The sequence below is a fragment of the Harmonia axyridis genome, chromosome 1, assembly GCF_914767665.1.
Source record: "Harmonia axyridis chromosome 1, icHarAxyr1.1, whole genome shotgun sequence".
Taxonomy (NCBI): Eukaryota; Metazoa; Arthropoda; class Insecta; order Coleoptera; family Coccinellidae; genus Harmonia; species Harmonia axyridis.
The window spans coordinates 28,802,443-28,823,312 of NC_059501.1; the positions used below are offsets into that span (position 1 = coordinate 28,802,443).

A 20,870-nucleotide genomic window follows, 5' to 3' on the forward strand; every position below is an offset into this window, starting at 1 on the left:
CAATTGAATTTTTTATATACTATAATTATATTAAATTTGATAGGTAGTACATATCAATTCACTTTTGTCCTGGAACATTTCAATTCTGATCAGCATAATCAAAAGACAAGTTTGTATTTTAAAGTGTGATAAATTTGTTTTTCAAGTGTCTTTTACTGTGATAAAAATACTGTATTCAACAAAATATTTTAGATTCGATAGATAGATCAATATCATTATATTAAATGTACAACTTTGCTTCCGCTGTTTTGCAATAAATAGCTGTAGCGGTAAGTGGTAGTCGAAATGAATAGATCGTTGATGTCATACAATAAGCTTAGATATTTGTAAAGATAATGCCTTCGAAATATTAGTCGATTTGTTTAGGCATTATAAAGTTATTCTCGATTGAACATCTCAACTTACGAGCCATTTGCGGGTGGTTTTAATTTTCTGCGTTAATATGAAGAACTCTGCGGCTGAGGCTCATCGAATGCTGTCAAATACATATGGTGAGGCCGCTACTAAGGAACGTGCCGAAAGTAGTTTACTTTACACGCTTCAAAAACGGTGATTTTGACGTCGAAGACCAGCATGGCGGTAGAAGAGAGAAGGTTTTCGAAGATACATTACTTGATCAAGATTCGTGTGAAACGTACAGGAATTGGCAGGATCATTGGGAGTGGCGCAACAAGCTATTTCAAAAGGCCTGAAAGTGTTGAGAATGATTCAGAAGGAAATTGGGTGGCGTACGAGTTGAAGCCGAGAGATGTTGAACGACGTTTGTTTGCTTGTGAACAGCTGCTTGCAAGGCAAAGACGGAAGGGATTTCTGCATCGCATTGTGACTGGAAACGAAGAATGGGTTTATCATAATAACCCCAAGCGCAGAAAATTATGGGGATATACCGGCCATGCTTCCACGTCGACGGCAAAACCGAATATTCACGGTTACAAGGTCATGCTCAGTATTTGGTGGGACCAGCTCGGCTTAGTGTATTATGAGTGGTTAGAACCGACTGAAACAATCACAGGCGATCGTTATCGAAGGCAATTAATGCGTTTGAGCCGATCATTGGAAGACAAACGGCCACAATACAACGAGAGACATGATAAAGTGATTTTATAGTATGACAATGCTATCCCCATTTTTCGAAAGTGGTCAAGTCAATATATACTTTGGAACTTGAAAAAATAACAGGTTTAGTGCGTTTTTGGCATGCGTAAATCAAAAATTTTATCCAGATTATCGTAAATTAAGATCCAAAATAGCGTATTGGTAATTTCCTACTGTACTTCCTAGTGCCACAACAATTGGTTCTTTTTGTTGAGTTGAGTCATTTTAAAAGGTGGATTCAATAGTAAACTCATTCGTGAAATTTGCAGGAAGTTCATATAACCTTTCATTTAATGACTGCCCACAATGATCAGAAAAATTTCAAGTATATTTGATATACCTACTGTTTTCAAATACTTTATTATCGAGCACTGCTTAATCACCAACAAGAACAAAATCAGCATATTTAATTGGGGAAGATTCATATGGATACCCTCTCCGCGATCATGCGTAATAGCTATTATTACAACTAGGGAAATATGAATAGTATATTTCCCGAGGTTGTCAAAGTTACATCCCGAGGGCGGAGCCCGAGGGATGTATAGACAACCGAGGGAAATGTATTCATATTTCCCGTGGTGTAATCAATAGTTTTTTTCTGATTGAAACAATCTGATAAGGAAAAATTATTATTAGATTGTATATTTTTGTAATAATTAAATTTTTAACGTTGCTATGGGCCATGTTTCTGAGAATCTTGGTTGACTGGTTTCATTTTGACGTCTTGTCAAAAATAAAATTAATGAAAAAATGTCGAACTACGTCGAAACTCAAGCGGCAAAGGCCCGTGAATCTTTGGTTCCAGCCAAATCTCAAGCTGCCTACAGTAAAGAGTACGAATGCTTTCAGGAGTGGAAAAGAAAAAAATTGGTGGACGGTGTGAGCGATAGTATTTTGTTAGCATATTTCCAAGATTTGGTATGTTGCTCTGATTCTTGTTATTCTTGATGTATGATTAATTCATTCGATCCCCAGTCCCAGAAATATTCTCCAAACACGTTATGGCCGAAACTATCGATGTTAAGATCAATGCTACATTTGAAGGAAAAAACTGATGTCAAATTATTCGATGAAGTCGAAGCATTTGTTAAGAACAAAAATAAAGGATACGTTCCTAAAAAATCATCAGTGTTGTCCCGGGAGCAGCTCAAGACATTCTTGAGTGAAGCTCCTAATGACGTTTTTTTGATGTATAAGGTAAAAGTTTCATTTTGATTTCCTCTGTTGATAAGATTTTTACATTCATAATTTTGAAGGTTGTTTTAATAATGGAAATCTTTGGCGCCTGCAGAACACGAGAGTTGGTGAATATGCTATCTTCAGATATCGAAGATCGTGGTTCGGTAATCATAATCAAAGTCTCAAAGACTAAGAATGATATAAACAGAATATTCACTATAATTGATGAAGAAGATCTGGGTGCTGCTCGTTTGGTGAGGGAGTATTCAGCGTTGCGCCCGCAAGGCGTTCTTAGGTTCTTCGTAGCTTATAGGAATAAGAAGTGTACTCTTCAGCCTGTCGGCAAAAATACCTTCGGAAAAATTCCGAGTAAGGTTGCTGAATGGTTGGGTTTAGATAATCCGAAAACCTATACAGGTCATTGTGGAAGACGAACATCCGCGACATTGGTTGCCGATGCGGGAGCCTCAATGACAACACTCAAGAGACATGGTGGTTGGAAAAGTTCGTCTGTTGCAGAAGGCTATCTGGCGGACAGTATGCTGCACAAAAATAAGGTAGCGAAGATGATAGCAGGTGTGGAGGGTGAGCCATCTGCAGCATCACAATCTTTGAAGACCGTTTTGGGAGAATCGTCCGAGACTGCTGCTGCAAGGAATGTTCTCAAGAAAACTGTAGTCTCGTCGTCGAATAATTATGAACAAGATATTTCTTCTTCCTTTGTATCTGGTGGAAATACTTTTAGTGGAAATTTCAACAATTGCAGTTTCCATTTTGTTACTAAATAAAGAAATAGTTTCATATTTCCCTAGGGAAATATGAACTGACGTTTCATATTTCCCTTGGGAAATATGAGTGTGTTATGACACATGGTAACTAAGGCGATATAGCTCAATATTGGTTCGATCAGAAAAAAACATTTTAATTAAGTGAAATTTCATTATTTATTCGCACGTACGTGCCAAAAAACGCCATAACGGCAGTCCGGTCGTTTATCGGCATAATACCTACGTTTTATTAACACAGTTTTAATCGCGAAAGGCGCAGTCACAACTTTATTGATGCTATAAAAAGATACGATCCACTACCAAATACCAATCTACACTAAACAATTTTATGGGTCGAATTGGGAAAGAGCAGATACTTAGTTAATGGCACATTCTGTGAGCCATTAGGTACCTCATCCTGTATATATGCAGTTGCTTTATGTTCCTAATACTGCTGTTAGTCATCACTCGTTCCCGGTCTTAAACTCCTACTTTGTTAGATCTTTCCTCTGATGGAAGCTCATCAAGTTCGTATAGGTTTTATGATGGATTTTATGCGGAGATTTGGCCGTTTTTCCTGCCTTTATTTGTTATCTCTTCTCTGCGGAATCGAAGTAGATGATAGCTCCGAGAACTTCTGCTCTACTACGATAACAGAATTTTTTGTAAAGCAACTATGTCAGATTTTGCGAATTAGAAGGCTCGTCGCCATCAGATTAGGTTTTTCATTTTTTTGGGGATGTTGACAGAAATTTATGACAATATGTACATATTTAGTTCTTTATAATAGGTCGACATTATATGTTAGATGGTTAAGGTCTTGCTTTTTTGAACTGTGTAAAAGTCTTTGGAAGATTGTGTAATATAGATGATAGTCGTATTCATGTAACGGGTGTTTTTTTCGAGGTCTATAACTTTAAGTTGGCATTACTGTTCAAGATGGCGACCGATTCAACAGCGGTCAAGTGATTTATTCTCAGTTTGGTTTGGCAATTCATCATGAATAGACTCACGCCTGAACAACGCTTGCAAATAGTGCAATTTTATTTCGAAAATAATGGTTCTGTGCGGAATACGTATCGCGCACTACGTCCATTTTATTTTGTTCAGCGATGAAGCGCACTTCTGGTTGAATGGCTACGTTAACAAACAAAACTGCCGCATTTGGAGTGAAGCTAATCCTCAAGTGTATGTCGAAACACCGTTACATCCAGAAAAACTTACTGTTTGGTGCGCTTTATGGGCTGGTGGAATCATTGGTCCTTACTTCTTCACAAACGATTATGGCCAGAACGTTACAGTTAATGGTGATCGGTATAGAGCCATGATTACTAACTTTTTCATTCCTGAATTGAACAACCATGATGTCCAGGAGCTCTGATTCCAACAAGACGGCGCAACATGTCACACAGCTCATGCCACAATCGATTTATTGAAAGACACGTTTGGTGACCGCCTAATTTCACGTTTTGGACCTGTGAATTGGCCTCCAAGATCTTGTGATTTAACACCGCTAGATTACTTTCTGTGCGGCTATGTAAAGTCATTTGTCTATGCGGATAAGCCACAAACCCTTGACCATTTGGAAGACAACATTCGGCGTGTTATTGCCGATATACGGCCACAAATGTTGGAAAAAGTCATCGAAAATTGGACGTCCAGATTGGACTACATCCGAGCCAGCCGTGGCGGTCATATGCTAGAAATCATATTTAAAATGTAATGCCACAAGATTATCTTGCGGATAACAAAAATTCATGTCAATCGAATAATTCTATAGCTCTAAAAAAACACCCTTTAAAATCCTCCATATGTCCGAGATTGGATTGAAATCCAGGTAATGCAAAAAGCCAGTAATTACTGGGGCCAGATCTGGAGTAAAAGCTGTTGGGAGCACAATTCGTTCAATTTGACCATGCAGTTCATCGATTTTTTACAGGGAGCATTGTCTTGGTGAAAAATAATTTTTTTCTTTTGCATTTGAGGACGTTTTCTCAATTTATGGACCTAATCGGTCAAACAACGCTATGTAATGTTGGCAGTACCAATTGTGCGCTAGGTTGGGGACTTATTGAGTGACGTAGTAAAAGCCCCTCTCATCATTCCTCCATGATATTTTCAACAGCAAACTCAATATCACACGCTCCCCACTACAGCATCTCATATTCTACGGAAATTGGGCACCTAAGAGCAAACCAAGGTAAAATTGTGACTTTTCCTTGTCGTTCTCTGCACCAGTTTAAAAGTTTACAACAATGGTCTACAGTCGAAGTAAGCAAAAATTATGAACATTCTAGAATCTACGATGAGCTAATGCGGCGTTAATATGTTTGCAAATGGGTTTCCTTTTTTTCAATGGTTTGAACAGTAGTAACGAAACGGCTCGTAGTGCTAGTTGCCCGAAGAGCCTATCTTGACTCTATGTGGAATGCCTCGATTAAAAATTTCGTCTTATTCTTATAGAAAGTTACTTTTAGTTTCTGATAATAATATTTTCATCGAAACTGCTTTAAACGTACATAAATATGTCTATTTCGTTCTATTACCGCCATTATAATACGTTTAACACAGTAGTCAAGTTCGTAATAGAAAAAACATCATGTCGATAGGTAACGATTCTTACCTTGTCATATTCATGGCAATTGTTTAGCCGTGTTCAAACTGAAGACATTTTGTAACCCTTGGAAATAGTAGGCACAATAATTAATTGAAAGAGAATAGTTACTCATAAACCATCATCATAGAAGCAAAATACAAATTTTTTATGGATAAATTTTCAAAAATTCTTAAAAATTACATTTCATGCGAAAATTTAATGAAAAACTGCCTGTTTTTTGTCTCATATTGGGGCAATTTTGAAATGGACATTATTATTTCGATTAATTAGCACTCCAATACTTTTGAGTACCTACGCGTCAGTTAGAATTTTTAACAATTGTATCCTTGAACGTTTTCGTAAAAAACATGAAGTAATAAAGATAGATAGAGGGGGTATACGCAATTATTATATGTCCCCAACATGGATAGATTACCTTGTCGGATTGTGATATTTGCAGTGGTGTTTAAAGATTAAAAAAATACAAAGAGGGCGAAAAATTGTAACAATGCATTCGCAATATACATCGATACATAGGGAGGAAAAAAAAATTCTACATATTACAAAGAGAAATGTTATCAATAAGGAATCGCTTCAAAATTCCAGAAAAAACCCCGAACGATTGTGAAAAAGGATCCACATTCACAAGACTGGATATCGAATTGAATGACCTGAGGCATCTTATTAGAGGTGAATTCAGGTGATAATTTGTGGAACTTTGACTTATATGAAATAAAAATTTATTTTATAATATTTTATATTATTTGAGTGATTCTCAATTAAATATGCAAATTTGAATATTTGGAGTTCGATATTTTTCCTAACTGTCGAATTTATAATATGCAGAATATTTATCATCTTTTGTATCTACCTGATGAAATCCAAGGTTTGGCCACTATTGCTCTCCTAGTGTCATCCGTTCTTTTACGTCGTTTGGCGCGCTTGAAGTTTGTTTTCCGAATTTCTGATATATTAAGGTATTCATCTCAATATATTTTGAGTTGATATGAAACGTTGATTCACTATAGGACATAGGAAGTGCGTTCTTCGTGGAGAAACTCGTGAATTGAGTATCACTGATATGTTTTCATTTCCGCGACCCTTATGTCAAATTTGATAGTTCATGTTGAGGACAAAATTCGCTTACTGAAAATGACATAATGTTCCCTCTATCTGTGTTTATCACTCTGAGGTACAAATAACTAGGGTAAATGCACTGGTTCTCGACCAGTTAACAGAAACATCGATTTCGAGCACGATTTTTTCACACATAAACTTATCAAATTTTAATGGTGTTGGTGTTCATCGATTCTTTGGCGAGTTTTAAATGATTTGTCATATAATTTTAAGCGTTCTTTCCGCATTTAACCTTTGAAATGTAAAAACATATAGAAAATCTCAATAACCTTCGGTTGTCGACCACGCCGCAGAGTTCTCGACCATTTTTGTGTTAGTTTTCGACCACTAATAATAGTGGCCGCTCCACTTAAAAAATTTTTAAAAAACTTTAGAGCGAGATGAGTGACTAGTACTTATTTTCGTACCGTACCATCGACATCACTACCTATCACTCAGATGGGTTTCAGATAAGGTAATCGAGTAAGAAACACTCGGAACGTAAAAAAAAATTATTTTGCAAAAAATTCCACTTTCTATAAATATTTCAAAATAGCAACTCATACAACATTATTTGGTTATTTTGCTCTTAATATCTACTTAGAAACTAATGAGTAAATAAAATATAAAATACCGACCACCAGTGGTCGAGAATTAAATACAATCAAATTGGTTCTCGACCGCGAATAAATAAAGGGTAGAAATAATTGTTTCAACGTTAATTCGGTGGTCGCAAACTAATATTCAGAAAGTAGATATATACATGAATCAGGGTATCGAAAAAAAACGAAAATGATCCAACAGAAATATATCGGTTGAAATAAACAATTATTGAAGTAACATATCGGTTCTCGACCACTTTGGTCGAGAAATAAAAGATTCAAATTTTCCAATACCAGTTCGCGACCGCCGAATATTGAACAAAAAAATAAACATTTATTTGATTCTTGATTGAGATACACTCAAAAATATATCTTATAGTTGATATGGAACAAAATATACACACATAATTCATTTAAAATAAGAAATAATTACTATTTTCTGGTCATATATCACAAAGCACTTTTCTAAGAGAGGACGAGAAAGAACCTTTTTTATGATAGGCGATTATAAACTAATTTTTAGCGCGAAAACTTTGACCTATACCACTACTATGCAAACTATATTGGAAGGGTAGAATGGTCGAGAACACGTACCGCGAAAATATTTTGCACTACATGATATATTTTTATTATTAATTTATCTCAAATCACGGAATGGTCGAGAACTAGTGCCATTCGGCTAACCAGTGCATTTACCCCATACCTTGCTGTTCTTATTTCTAGGTAATTCAATGTAGGTTATTCAAACTTCGTGCTGAACTTCCAAATTCACACACCGTTTACTATGCAACGAAATTTGACCTGACCTCGAAAGCTGCCTCATACTCTTCAACCCAAGGACTCATTCAACTCAATATGCAGCTTTATCGTGCGAATTCACCAGAGAAAATAACTCGCCAAATACCTACAATATTCGACATCCTAGATATTGAAACACATAAACTACGGCAGATCTACAGCGAGTCAGATCGGGAAGCTGACTTCAATTCACGAGGCGTGGTAGGTAGTCGGGGTTAAGATTTATACACCATGCAATAAATGCCAGTATTAGCAATCAAATCTAGCCAGCCATCATAAAGTCGGGGGACCCGACTCATAAACGTTTGTCTGGGCTTACTATCTGGACAAATTCGATCGCTCTCCCCAACCCCACTTCCGTTCGGAAGGAAGTGAATGAATTCACTTTCCGAACACTCTTTTGCGTTGGGAAGTTTTCGGAAGAACTGGTCGATTCATGAGCGCCCGCAGGGGGGGGTCAGGGTGGGCCATGGCCCCCCTGAGATTTTGGATGCCTCATTTTTCAGCACAACACCCTCAATATTACTTTCTCAATCCAAAGGTCAAGGAAAAAAGGAAAGTAATAGATTCACAACTATTTTCCGGTTTTCAATGGAATTACATACTATACATATAATCCATAATCGGCAGAGGTATTTTTTGAATTAAAAACTTTTTTAGGCGCGTTGAGCACTTCTTGGGTGAAGAAAAATCATGGAACCGAAAGCACTCCATGCGTGTCAATTTGTTTATAAATTCATCTTATACACTGCGTCCGTAACCGTTAAGTATGGAACAAAATTCATTTTCAGCTAAACAGACCATTTTAAGAAATAATCCTGAAACATGTCGATTCTTTATTTTAATTCACCGTATTTTAAAATAATAATCTAATATACAGGGTGAATTACTTTCGAGTAATGACGTCAGCGTCATTTATTTTTAATGGAATACCCCCATTTTGACTCAATTTTCCGATTACTCTGGCTGAGCAGATTCCAAAAATGTATCACATGTTGATTCCAATTGGTACAGGGTGGACAAAAATACAATAGTTTTGTGTGTGCTCATAAAGTGACGCGTAACATTCTTTATTAGTTAAATTAACAATATTATCAAAAATACGGCAATTGGTTTGAATATAACACCCTGTAGTTTGTTACATTTTTAGATTGATAAAAATGTATAAAAATATGAAATAATTTCTTTCATATTCTGTCTGCTAGACCAAAAGTACCAAACATGTTTGGAAACAGCTCATTTTTATTAATCTAAAAATGTAACAAACTACAGGGTGTTACATTCAAACCAATTAGCGCTAGACAATAAGTATTTTTGATAATATTGTTAATTTAACTAATAAAGAATATTATGCGTTATTTTATGAGCACACACGAAACTATTGTATTTTTGTCCACCCTGTAACACTTTTAGTGATCTTTTGAAATTCAGAGTAGACGCTGGTGATAAATATAAATACAGAAATAGAAAGAAATGGAATACTGATATCGCCTACGACAATCATGGATGCCTTATTGTTTTTCAATTATTTTCATTTTGCCCCCCCTGAGAAAAATTTCTGCGGGCGCCCATGGGTCGATTTAACAGATAAAGAAACAAGTAAACTACTAGCTGAAGCCCGTGGTTTCACCCGCGTTCTGAAAACCTACATGGATGGACAAAACCAAAATAAAAAAAAAACTGAAAAAATATAACCTTTCCGAAGTCTGGTAGTAGTATACTGGGTGGCTACTTTTTCAATGGGATTGTATTGGTAACTGTTAAACCATAAGAGTTAGAAGGTCGGTCAAATGGAGAAAAAGTTGCATGCATAGAAGCATTATCAAGCAGTTCAAACAAATCGAGATTATCAGGTCCGGTTATTGAGATATCATGAGAAAAGTAAATTCTGTCATTTTGATTTTTCTTTTTTTCCCACTTTATTTCAAATATTATCAAAAAATGTTACAGGAATTTTTTATTCGACAGTGAATTGTTCTCAATTTGACGTGATCAGATTTCGTATCCAACGTTTCGTGCTCCCTGTACAACCCTCAACCTCATTTTTTTCAATAGGGACCTGCATATTTTATGACACTTTTCGAAATAACTTTTAACGCTGAATTCAACGATATATCATACAATGTCATTCAAAGTTGATTTTCAGGTGATTTTGACCCTTATTCAAATTTCTTTGGGTCGGATCTGTATTACATTTGGGTACCTTTAGTTTAATTAACAACATGCAATACATTTCGATGAGAAAATCAACTTACTCATCTTGAACTATATGGAACATATCAGAATCAAATCAAGAAACAAGTAATAATTATTCACATATTTCAATTCATAACAATTAAACGAATTATCATTTAATGAAAGAAAAATCGAATGATTATTCGAAAGTAAATGAAAATGAATGGAGTGAGTGTTCGAAATTTCTACCATTTTGTAAAATGCACTTAACGGTTTTGGAACCCATACTTCTTATACATTTGCTTATTTCGTCTTCTTGAATACCTTCCAATACATTCTCAATCTTCTCGCGAGAAATCACTATTGTTGGATTTGTGATTTGTTCCGTTGAAACAAATTACAGAATCCAACTTCATTTTGATATCATTACGATATAAGTTTTGCAAGGCTTGGTATTCAAATTTAAAATCATTGTATTCGCGTCTCTTGACTATTTTATTAAAAGTAGTTTTTGATAAATTGCATTCACTACAGATTCGACCCAAAGAAAATTGGATAAGGGTAAAAATCACCTGAAAATCAACTTTGAATGACATTGTATGATATATCGTTGAATTCAGCGTTAAAAGTTATTTCAAAAAGTGTCATGAAATATGCAGTTGAGGGTGGTCCAGGGAGCACGAAACGTTGGATACGAAATCTGATTACGTCAAATTGAAAACAATTTACTGTCGAATAAAAAATTCATGTAACATTTTTTGATAATATTTGAAATAAAGTGGGAAAAAAAGAAAAATCAAAATGACAGAATTTACTTTTCTCATGATATCTCAATAACCGGACCTGATAATCTCGATTTGTTTGAACTGCTTGATAATGCTTCTATGCATGCAACTTTTTCTCCATTTGTCCGACCTTCTAACTCTTATGGTTTAAAAGTTTCCAATACAATCCCATTGAAAAAGTGGCCACCCTGTATATACCTACTATACGTTGAGAGGATACGAAAAAATATATATTTCTATGAAAATATATGATGAAATAGAAGAGGTGAAATGAATGAAGTTGAATCAAAACGTGATTCAGTTCTGAGAAGAACTATTTTTTTGACAGTTGTTAGATACCGCACGCTCTCAATATTCCTTAAGTTCTACGTCAAAGTCTATGTAGATACGTAATGAGAATCGGAGAGAGTAACTCGGTATTTATACACTTAACAGTGATCACGCCACGCCCAATTCATTCGAAGTAATAGACAATGGTAACAGTACGGCCTTTATTTCACATTATCTCTCAAAGCATGCGTCCAAATGAAAAACGTTGAGGGACAAAGTTCATCTTCATGAAATTACCTTCACCATTTTGTGGATTTTATTACAAAGAATTGAAACGCTTGCCTCAAAAATCACCTATTTACCATACAAAATGCCAAATTGTGACTTATTTATGGAAGATGGATATATGGTGTCGCAGACTTTTTTTTAGATCTACTCAAAACAATAATTCTTATAGAACATTGTACTTACGTATAATCAACCGAAACTCAAACGCATACGTAAAAAGAATTTAGATTCAAGCCCGCCACTGACGAAGCGTTTTTTCGAGACTTTGAACGCCAAGCGTCCAAGAGATTCCAGTCGTGCAGTCAAGTTCTTTCTCTGATTTACAGTCGTGCGGTCGTGTCCCGATCTGCCCGACTGTAAAATTATCCGAACGCTCGAACATGGTAGCCTCGTGAGTGGCCGCCTTTAGAAACGTTTTGTTGTGTCTTGTCATCAATGAAACACTCTTGATTCCAAGTGGGAATACTAATTTCATTGTTTTATTTTTTCTTGTGATATTATTCGTATTTTACATAAAATACTAAGTATGTGATATGTAGTGGAAATCTGTCAATGGAATAGAAAATATACATGCTGTTAGCGAATAAGGGTCTGTTTCACTGCCTTCTGTTAACATCCCGAATAGCTTATTCATAACTTTTCTAATAGATATCTCTGAAATTTGTGTTTCATAACTGTCGTATGGGTTGAAGTGGCCGGTAATTCAACACCTAGATAAGTTGGCAAATATATTCTTACCCTGCAAATAACCTAACTTTCTCGCTTGACGGGTGACATTATCATTGGTCAGTGTACTTTGAATAATCGTGAATGGGAGTAGGTTAGGTATATTAATATTTGCTTGTCGGTATAACAACGTTTTGTGTGAACATGGATTTTTTTGAGTTTTTAGAAGCCGAATTTGTGAATTTTCTTGCAGATTTATCACATCCAACATAAAGTCTTGAAATAAGACTTCGAGTTGATCATTTTCTTGAATATGACATGAAGAATTCAATTCAATTCATTTCCTTCAAATTAGAGTACAGATCAAGATATTTACATGCTAGAATGAATTTTAGGGTAGACCCATTACCCTAGGCATGATTGTTTGTCTGCCGTGTGCCAAATCAAAAAAAAAAAACAAAGTTGAATGTCCACCCATTTAACATTTTGAGAGAAGAAACCCAACAAATAACAGCCGATTATCAGATTTATAATACATATTGAGTAATTCAACCTTTGGGAATGTGACACAGGGGAGAAGATACCAAACAATGGTAGATATGTTTTCTATTTTTTTTATGCTGAAGAGTAGACTTGGGTTAATGTATACCATAAAAGCTCTCTGGATAATTCAAAATATACTTTTTCCTTTCAGTATTGTATTCCTTCACTTTTGGAAACTGCTTTAAATCAACTGGTAAGGTTTTGAAAAATTTTGGGACCGAAGAAAAATAATGTTCTTTGTGTTAATGTTTTTTTAAATATGAAACAGGCCCCAAGTACCAAAAATTTCGTGGGTGATTTGACATGAAAAAATAATGGCAGCACTTCTTCAGCAATTTCAAGATAAAAAAAATTGAATAAACAATAATATTTTTCTTATTTTTGGAAATGTGTGACTCTACAAAAAAGGTTTAAAAACTTTTGTTTACATGAATGATCCCTTTAATTTTCGGGAAGACTTCAACCACCTGTATATGAAATACGGATGTCACATAGAAGTGTAAGAGAATTTATCGGTTCTACGTTGTTTTTACAATCAAATCTTTCACAAACAAAAACATGGAGAATTCAAGAAATGGGTTTACATCCTCACAAAATTCAACTATTCAATTCAAGATATGAAGCTATTCGACCATCGTTAATTTTCTGATTTTGGTCTTGAACATTTTGTCGATTTATTTTTATCAATGATAAAGCTCATTTTTGACTGAATGGGTGTGTAAACAGAATTGCAGAATTTGGAATAGTGAAAATCTACAAGAAACTGTTGGAACACTATAACATCAAGACAAATCTACTGTGTGGTGTCCAATTTATACTGGCGGAGTGTTTGATCCATATTCCTTTGAAGAAAATTGTCGAAGAGTAACAGTCAATGGATAAATACAGAACAATGCTAAATCTATTTTTTTTTGTTAATGATTATTTGGGAGACATATGGTTTCAACAAGACGGTTTCACATTAACAATTAATTGAAAAAATGTTTTGGAACAATTCCAAATATTAATTTTTGGAGATGATGAATCACAAGTAGAGGCTGTGCATGTTGAATCATTGCATTTTCAAGAAAGACATGACATTGAATACTTCTAGTACCTTTTTAGTTAGTAGACACTGGCAAACCCCTTGAAACGTAATTAATGTTTACGACTCCGTTAAACTGCAGAGAACATTGCCATAAAAAGAAGGTGTATTCACATGTGAATAAATCAATATTAATTAAACGGATAATGATTCAATTCGAGCTTGCATTTTATGAAGGCTCCTCCGTTCTGCTAGGGCGGTCAGAATGGAGGGAACGAAATAAATTTTCATTACTTACAAACTGATCCTAAGCTGACCATTATAAGAGGCGCGGTTTCCTTTCAATGCCTTTATTATTTCATTTATTTCCGTCTGGTCCTCCGTCATTTTCGATACAGCCAACTGATTAAATTTACGACCTGTTACGGACTACAAAATCCTGCAACAAATGCAGGAGAAAGTAGGATTTCACAGTGAAAAACACATCATGAATTTAGTTAGGACTTTTCATTATTGAAAATAAATAAACTCAAAAAAAGATAAAGATGAGATAGAAATATTTAATTCCCAATTATGCAAAATTTATCAACCTCTTTTTGAGCGCTTGATCCACGAACAGAGAGAGTGACGCTAGCTATATTTTTCTAATGTTATGATGAAATGGACTCAAAAGATAAGGTTAGACTCACTGATACACTCATACTGAAACATAATATCTAGATGACAACACTCCAGCGATAACTAACTCTGGAATGGATCAACTAGAACTTGAAATTTTCAGCACTTTCGCACTTTATTTTTTTCATATGATAATTTCCAAACGAATCTGTGGTCAAATTCAATTCTGTTCGTCCGGAAATAAACACGAAAATTTTCGTACAGAAAAATCTGGTAACTTGAAATTTTCAGGGTAGGCCTTAGTTAAGTTCTTCAATTGGCAAAATCCGACTCGGTTTTCATAAATATGGCCGTTTGAAATTTTTCGAACAAATAATTTTAAAACCATCTATTTGTTGATTTCATAATTGATACACTCAAGTTGACTTTTGGTAAAATTAAAAGTTTAATATTTTTCTTATTTTCACCTCAATTTTAAAATTCTTTCAGTCAACTGTAAATAAAATTATTAAATTTAACTTGCATATTCAATATTTTGAAGAATAGTGGTGGTATTTCGTGGTAAAGTTTTCACAAATTACCAATTTTCATCACGAACAATTCCTTTTAAATATTTTCCAATTCATGGTTCCAAGTGCACTACTTCATTTTTAAGGGACAAATAAACAGTTAACTGAATTTAAAGAAATAAAGACATTTCTACGATGATATATCATCGTACAAACTGAGCTTTCGCTCTGACATTATGGCACAATGAGCAAAGCCATATATGGCTTTGCATGTCAGAGCGAAAGCTCAATTTATGAGTCCAATGAAAAGGCAACAATACGTTGTTCAGTTATAATGATAATTAATCAGTTTAGAAAGTATTCATTCAAACTTATCGAATTCAAGTAAATAATCAATTCATTGGTAATTTGAAAAGATTTAACCCCGAAATTATTCCACAGGATGTTCCAAAATTGGGATGTGTAATGACTATAAGCCAGCACTCAACAAAATATTTGATATGCAAGTTGAAATTAATAGTTTCATCCACAGTTCACTGAAAAAAAATCGAATATCGAGCTAGAAATAAGAAAACTATATGAGACTTAAATATTTTACCAAATATCAACTTTTAGCGTTATACAAAAGTAACAATAGTAACCCGAATATTTATGCCAAATTTCATAAGCTCCCCAGCTCAAATATAGCTTACTTAAGCAAAAAACACAACATTTTGCTACAATGAAATTTGCATTTTCATGTGGTTTTCGTAAAATTTTATTTTCGGACTGACTTTATGTCAGGAGCTTTCGAGCGCTCGTTCATTCATGAGTCTATTGGATGATGATGATGGTTCTATATGTCTGAAAAAATTACGAATGATGACAATGAAGTTGATGCACTATCGTCTCAGTTTATTTAATATATTTCCTGATTTTTATTCTACTAGACAACATTTCCAAAGATCTTTCGAATATTGTTTCTTGGAACAATTCCCAATACTCATCATTGAAGAGAACTTATTGAATCATCCTGAACATCACAAAATCCTGTCCAAGAAACCATAAAGTAATAAAACAATTTCTTCGTCGGAACGCAACACAAATTGAAAAGATTGGTCATTTTACTTCGAAGATTTATAACACCAAAGTCACAACCGCATGTTAAGGTTTGATTTCCATTATAAAAAAATATTTCTCACTAGACTGCATGTCACGTAATACATTAAGTTGAGAGAAACATTTTAGTGCCTTTCTCGAAATTTATTATCACCTCACCACACACGGCTTAGGCGTTTACATCAAAAATCATACAATTTCATTCATGTGGTTTGATGCAATAAAACTCTTCAAGCCGATGTATCTTGTGTATATATTGAATACCATTTGGATGTTATTCGTTGGGATTATGTTCTTTGTATAATGAAACGGAAATTTCAGATTCCTCATTTTTAATCAGGAAAGGCTATAAATATTCAGGTCTGAATCGTTCAGCATGAACAGTTAACATAAGATTGTGAAAAATTGTTTTTTTTTTTGGGATAAGAAGAATTCCAGTAACTTCAAAATCTAAATATTGAGGATGCCCGATGAAAATTCCTCACATATCTTTGATAACATTATATCATCAAAGATACTACTACTATAGTGTGGTCGTGAATAATTGCTAGAAAGTGTTGAAATAAAAAAAACTGAGTTCTGCACCGCTGAAAGATGATCAACATACAGGATGATTCACCGCGATGGCCCATTAGAATTTTATGGAAAACTAATCATAATTTTGTGCTGAAAATTTGCATATTGGAGTTTGAGACAATTATCTTTCTCCTTAAGATACTTTCAGATCTCTACAACTTCCGGTTATACTGGAAACTGACCACTACTTTCTTATTTCAAATGGCACACCCAGTATACTATTATCTCATTGAATAGCTTTTTTAATATAAATTTCTCCGGAAAGTACGTACTTCCCGGACTAGGCCGGAAAAGAATCATAGAATCCATAGCAACCGAGATAACGGCTGACAGTTCATATGAAATTAGTTGTCAAAAATTTGCATGTTTTTTGATCGCAATCGCAATAAAATATGGAAAGTAGCAGCGATAGTGTTATTTTACATGGTTGCCGAAAAAATATTGTACGCAACACGCCCGAAAATGTTTTTTTTGGACTCACAGACATCCAGAGCTCGCTTACGCTCGTCCTGGAATTTTGTCTATTCGTCCAAAAAAACCCTATTTTCCGGACTTGTTACGTAAATTACTATTTCTGGAAAATATTTGAATTCAATACAAAAAAGGCAGGGATGTGAACTATTGAACTGAAACTATAGAAGTGAATATTTGGTTATTGAGCACTTGTTCCTCGAACAAATCACTACGATACGATTTCGCAATTTATGGTGGATAATAATTATTTCCAAAATTATTATTATTTTTGGACACAGAAGTGGGTACATCGAATAACATATACCTATGAAATGCCTAGAGTGGCAGAGAACCTTCAAATGATTGTCATACCTATTTACTAGAAATGTCTTAGAAAAGCTAATATGTTACTGAAATCCATAATGGGCGATACAAACGAAGCCTTAATAGACAAAATTTTTGCAAATATCAACTCTGCCCACCCAGACTGTCAGCTTGCTGTTGCAGCTATGACCGGCTACATTTATGGAATTATTATGACCAAAATCGGGAAGACCTTAGCACTTGCCACGGGAGGAGGAATCATCTTGCTTCAGCTAGCGAACAATCATGGAATAATCACCATACACTACAACAAAATTGTGATACCGAGAAATGCTGCTTATATGAGGACCTCTGTAGGTGACACTTTTTGCCATGCCATCGATTCCATATTTACCTTCGCTAAAACGAATACAGTTTTCAGTATAGGCTTCATTGGAGGGATGCTGGTAGGTGTGGGCAGCTGTTTGTAGTTTTATTTTGTTAGGAAGTGTATTTTTAATTTTACAAAGTTTTTTATTTTCAATAAAGTCCACTCTAAAGAATTTAGTCATCTATTTCAACCTTTCAGAAGGATTGCAATTTGATTTTTCGAAATTCGCAATTATATCTTTGTGGTGAATTCAGGCCAAAGACAGAATTGTTACAACAGTTGAAGGAAATAGTAGCGATCTGTAGTTAATTTTGGAGTAGATGATTTGGTATGTTGGCATATGGGCTACATGCTTCACTGAAGGTAAAGATAATATTTAGCTTTGGAAGATGATTACATTGTTGTAGAAAATGCGTTGAGGATTCCATGGACAAGAGCATAGTTACTTCAAGCAAGAGTCATGAAATAAAGGCTTTTCTTGAATTCATTTTCTTGAAATTTAACTTTTAGTTCGAATGACTGCTGTAGAACTTCATTTCGATAAGGTACCTGCTTTTCCTTGGTTTTGGCTATATTTCCTATCACCAAGAGAATCCTACAAGAATAATTCAATTTTCACATTTTTCTTTTCTAAGAAATGTGAAAATTTTTTTTAGAAAAGTATTTTCTTGGTATCAGGAGCTTTTATGCACTCGTCATTCATGGTTCTAATCCTATTACTCAAGAACTTTATAAAGGTATTTGGGATGTGATTTTATTAATGTTGGTTCGTAAGTGAGGAGGCCGATCCTCCTGAAATAAGGCATTAACATTCGAGTTTTACTTACATAGGAGTAAAAATTTGCTTCCGCCTTTTTTTCCGAAATTTGAAGTTTCATTCTGAGAAAACTATAAGGTGTGTGAATAAGTCTTTCCCGTTTTTTTTCAAATTTTGAGCCTTTATTGTGAAAAAATGGTTACAAATGAATTATTGAAAGTATTGGCCATCGCTAGCTACAACTTTTCCCCATCTTTCTGGCAACATACGAATCCCGTTGCGAAAAAATTCGACCGGTTTGGCCTCTATCCAGTCATCCACCCATTTTTTGGCTTCCTCGTAGGAATGGAAGTGCTGGTCAGCCAGGCCATGCGTCATCGATCTGAAGAGATGGTAATCAGACGGAGCAATGTCTGGACTATACGGCGGGTGGGGTAGGACTTCCCATTTGAGCGTTTCTAAGTATGTTTTCACCGGCTGTGCAACATATGGGTGAGCATTGTCATGTTGCAAAATAACTTTGTCGTGCCTGTCGGAGTATTGTGGCCGTTTTTCTCGCAGTGCGCGGCTCAAACGCATCAATTGTCGTCGATAGACCTCGCCTGTGATCCTTTCATTCGGTTTCAGAAGCTCATAGTAAACCACACCTAGCTGGTCCCACCATATACAGAGCATGAGCTTGGCGCCATGAATATTTGGCTTGGCCGTCGATGATGATGCATGGCCGGGTAGTCCCCATGATTTTCTTCGCTTCTGATTATCGTAACGGATCCACTTTTCATCGCCAGTCACGATACGATGCAGAAAACCCTTTCTTTTATGTCGCTGAAGCAGCTGTTCGCAAGTGAAAAAACGCCGTTCGACGTCTCTCAGCTTCAGTTCGTACGGCACCCAATTTCCTTGCTTTTGGATCATTCCCATGGCTTTCAAACGCTTGGAAATGGTTGTTCGGTCAACTCCCAATGCTTCAGCAAGTTCTTCTTGCGTTTGACACGAATCTTCACCAAGCAAAGTCGCCAATTCTTGATCTTCAAAGATTTGCGGCCGCCCGGAACGCTCCTTGTCTTCCACGTCGAAATCGCCACTTTTGAAGCGTCGAAACCATCCGCGAACACTTGAATCATCGACACAACCTTCTCCATAAGCTTCCTGAAGCAACCGATGCGCCTCGGCAGCAGATTTCTTCAAAATTGAACCAATAAAGTGAAACTTCCCGCAAATGACGTCGACTCGGCTCAAATTTCGACATTTTCACGATTTCAAAAATTTATGATGCGAAAAAATTTCAACTAATGTGTTAGTGTGGAATTGTTGACAGATGAATAAGCTTTGATTATGACATATGTAACCATTAAATACTCGCACAGTATTGGTGGCGCCATCTCTTACAAAAAACGGGAAAGACTTATTCACACACCTGATAGTTATATATTTATGATTCAAAGTATTGTCCATCGCTGGCCATTACTTTCTCCCGCGTTGAGAAAAATGGTTATCTTTTGAAGGGATCCACGAATCGATCCAATTTTTTACTTCTTCGTAAGACCGGAAGTGCTGGTCAGCCAGGCCTTGTGTCATTGATCGAAACAAGTCATAGTCCGAGGAAGCAACGTCTGGAGAATACGACGGTGAGGGGGTAGGACTTCCTATTTCAACGTTTCCAACATGGGGTCGAGCATTGTCATGCTGTAAAATCAGTTTATCATGTCTCTCATTATATTTCGGCCGTTTGTCTTTTCAATTAACTGTGTGCGATAACGATTGCAGGTGATTATTTTAGTTGGTTTCAAAAACTCATAATACACTACGCCGAGCAGGTCCCACCACTACTAAGCATGACCTTGGAACCGTGAATCTTCGCTTTTGCTGTCGACGAGGCAGCATGGCCGGGATATCCCCATAATTTTCTGCGCTTAGGATCATCGTGATGAACCCATTTTTCGTCTCCAGTCACAATTCGATACAGAAATCCCTTCTGTCTTTGCCTTGCAAGCAGCTGTTCACAAGCAAACAAACGCCGTTCAATATCTCTCGGCTTAAACTCATACGGTAACCAATTTTCTTGTTTCTGAATCACTGCCACGACTTCAGGAGTTTTGCAATGGCTTGTTGCGTCACTCCCAATGATCCTGCCAATTCTTGTTGCGTTTGATACGAATCTTGATCAAATTATGCCTTCAGTTCTGCATCTTCAAAAACCTTCTCTCTTCCACCACCATGCTGGTCTTCGACGTTAAAATAACCGTTCTTGAAGCGCTGAA

General features: G+C 35.7%; 2 protein-coding genes across 2 annotated transcripts in view; one reads left to right on the forward strand and one right to left on the reverse strand.

Annotated features, from left to right (window-relative positions):
- Positions 1–20,870, reverse strand: part of LOC123675353 (protein Wnt-1-like) — a 124,579-nt gene that overhangs the window by 37,291 nt on the left and 66,418 nt on the right. The gene's annotated exons all lie outside the window — the stretch shown is intronic.
- Positions 17,491–18,024, forward strand: LOC123675359 (FUN14 domain-containing protein 1-like). Its single transcript, XM_045610714.1, has one exon. The coding sequence runs from the start codon at positions 17,563–17,565 to the stop codon at positions 17,950–17,952; it is 390 nt and encodes a 129-aa protein (XP_045466670.1). The 5' UTR covers positions 17,491–17,562; the 3' UTR covers positions 17,953–18,024.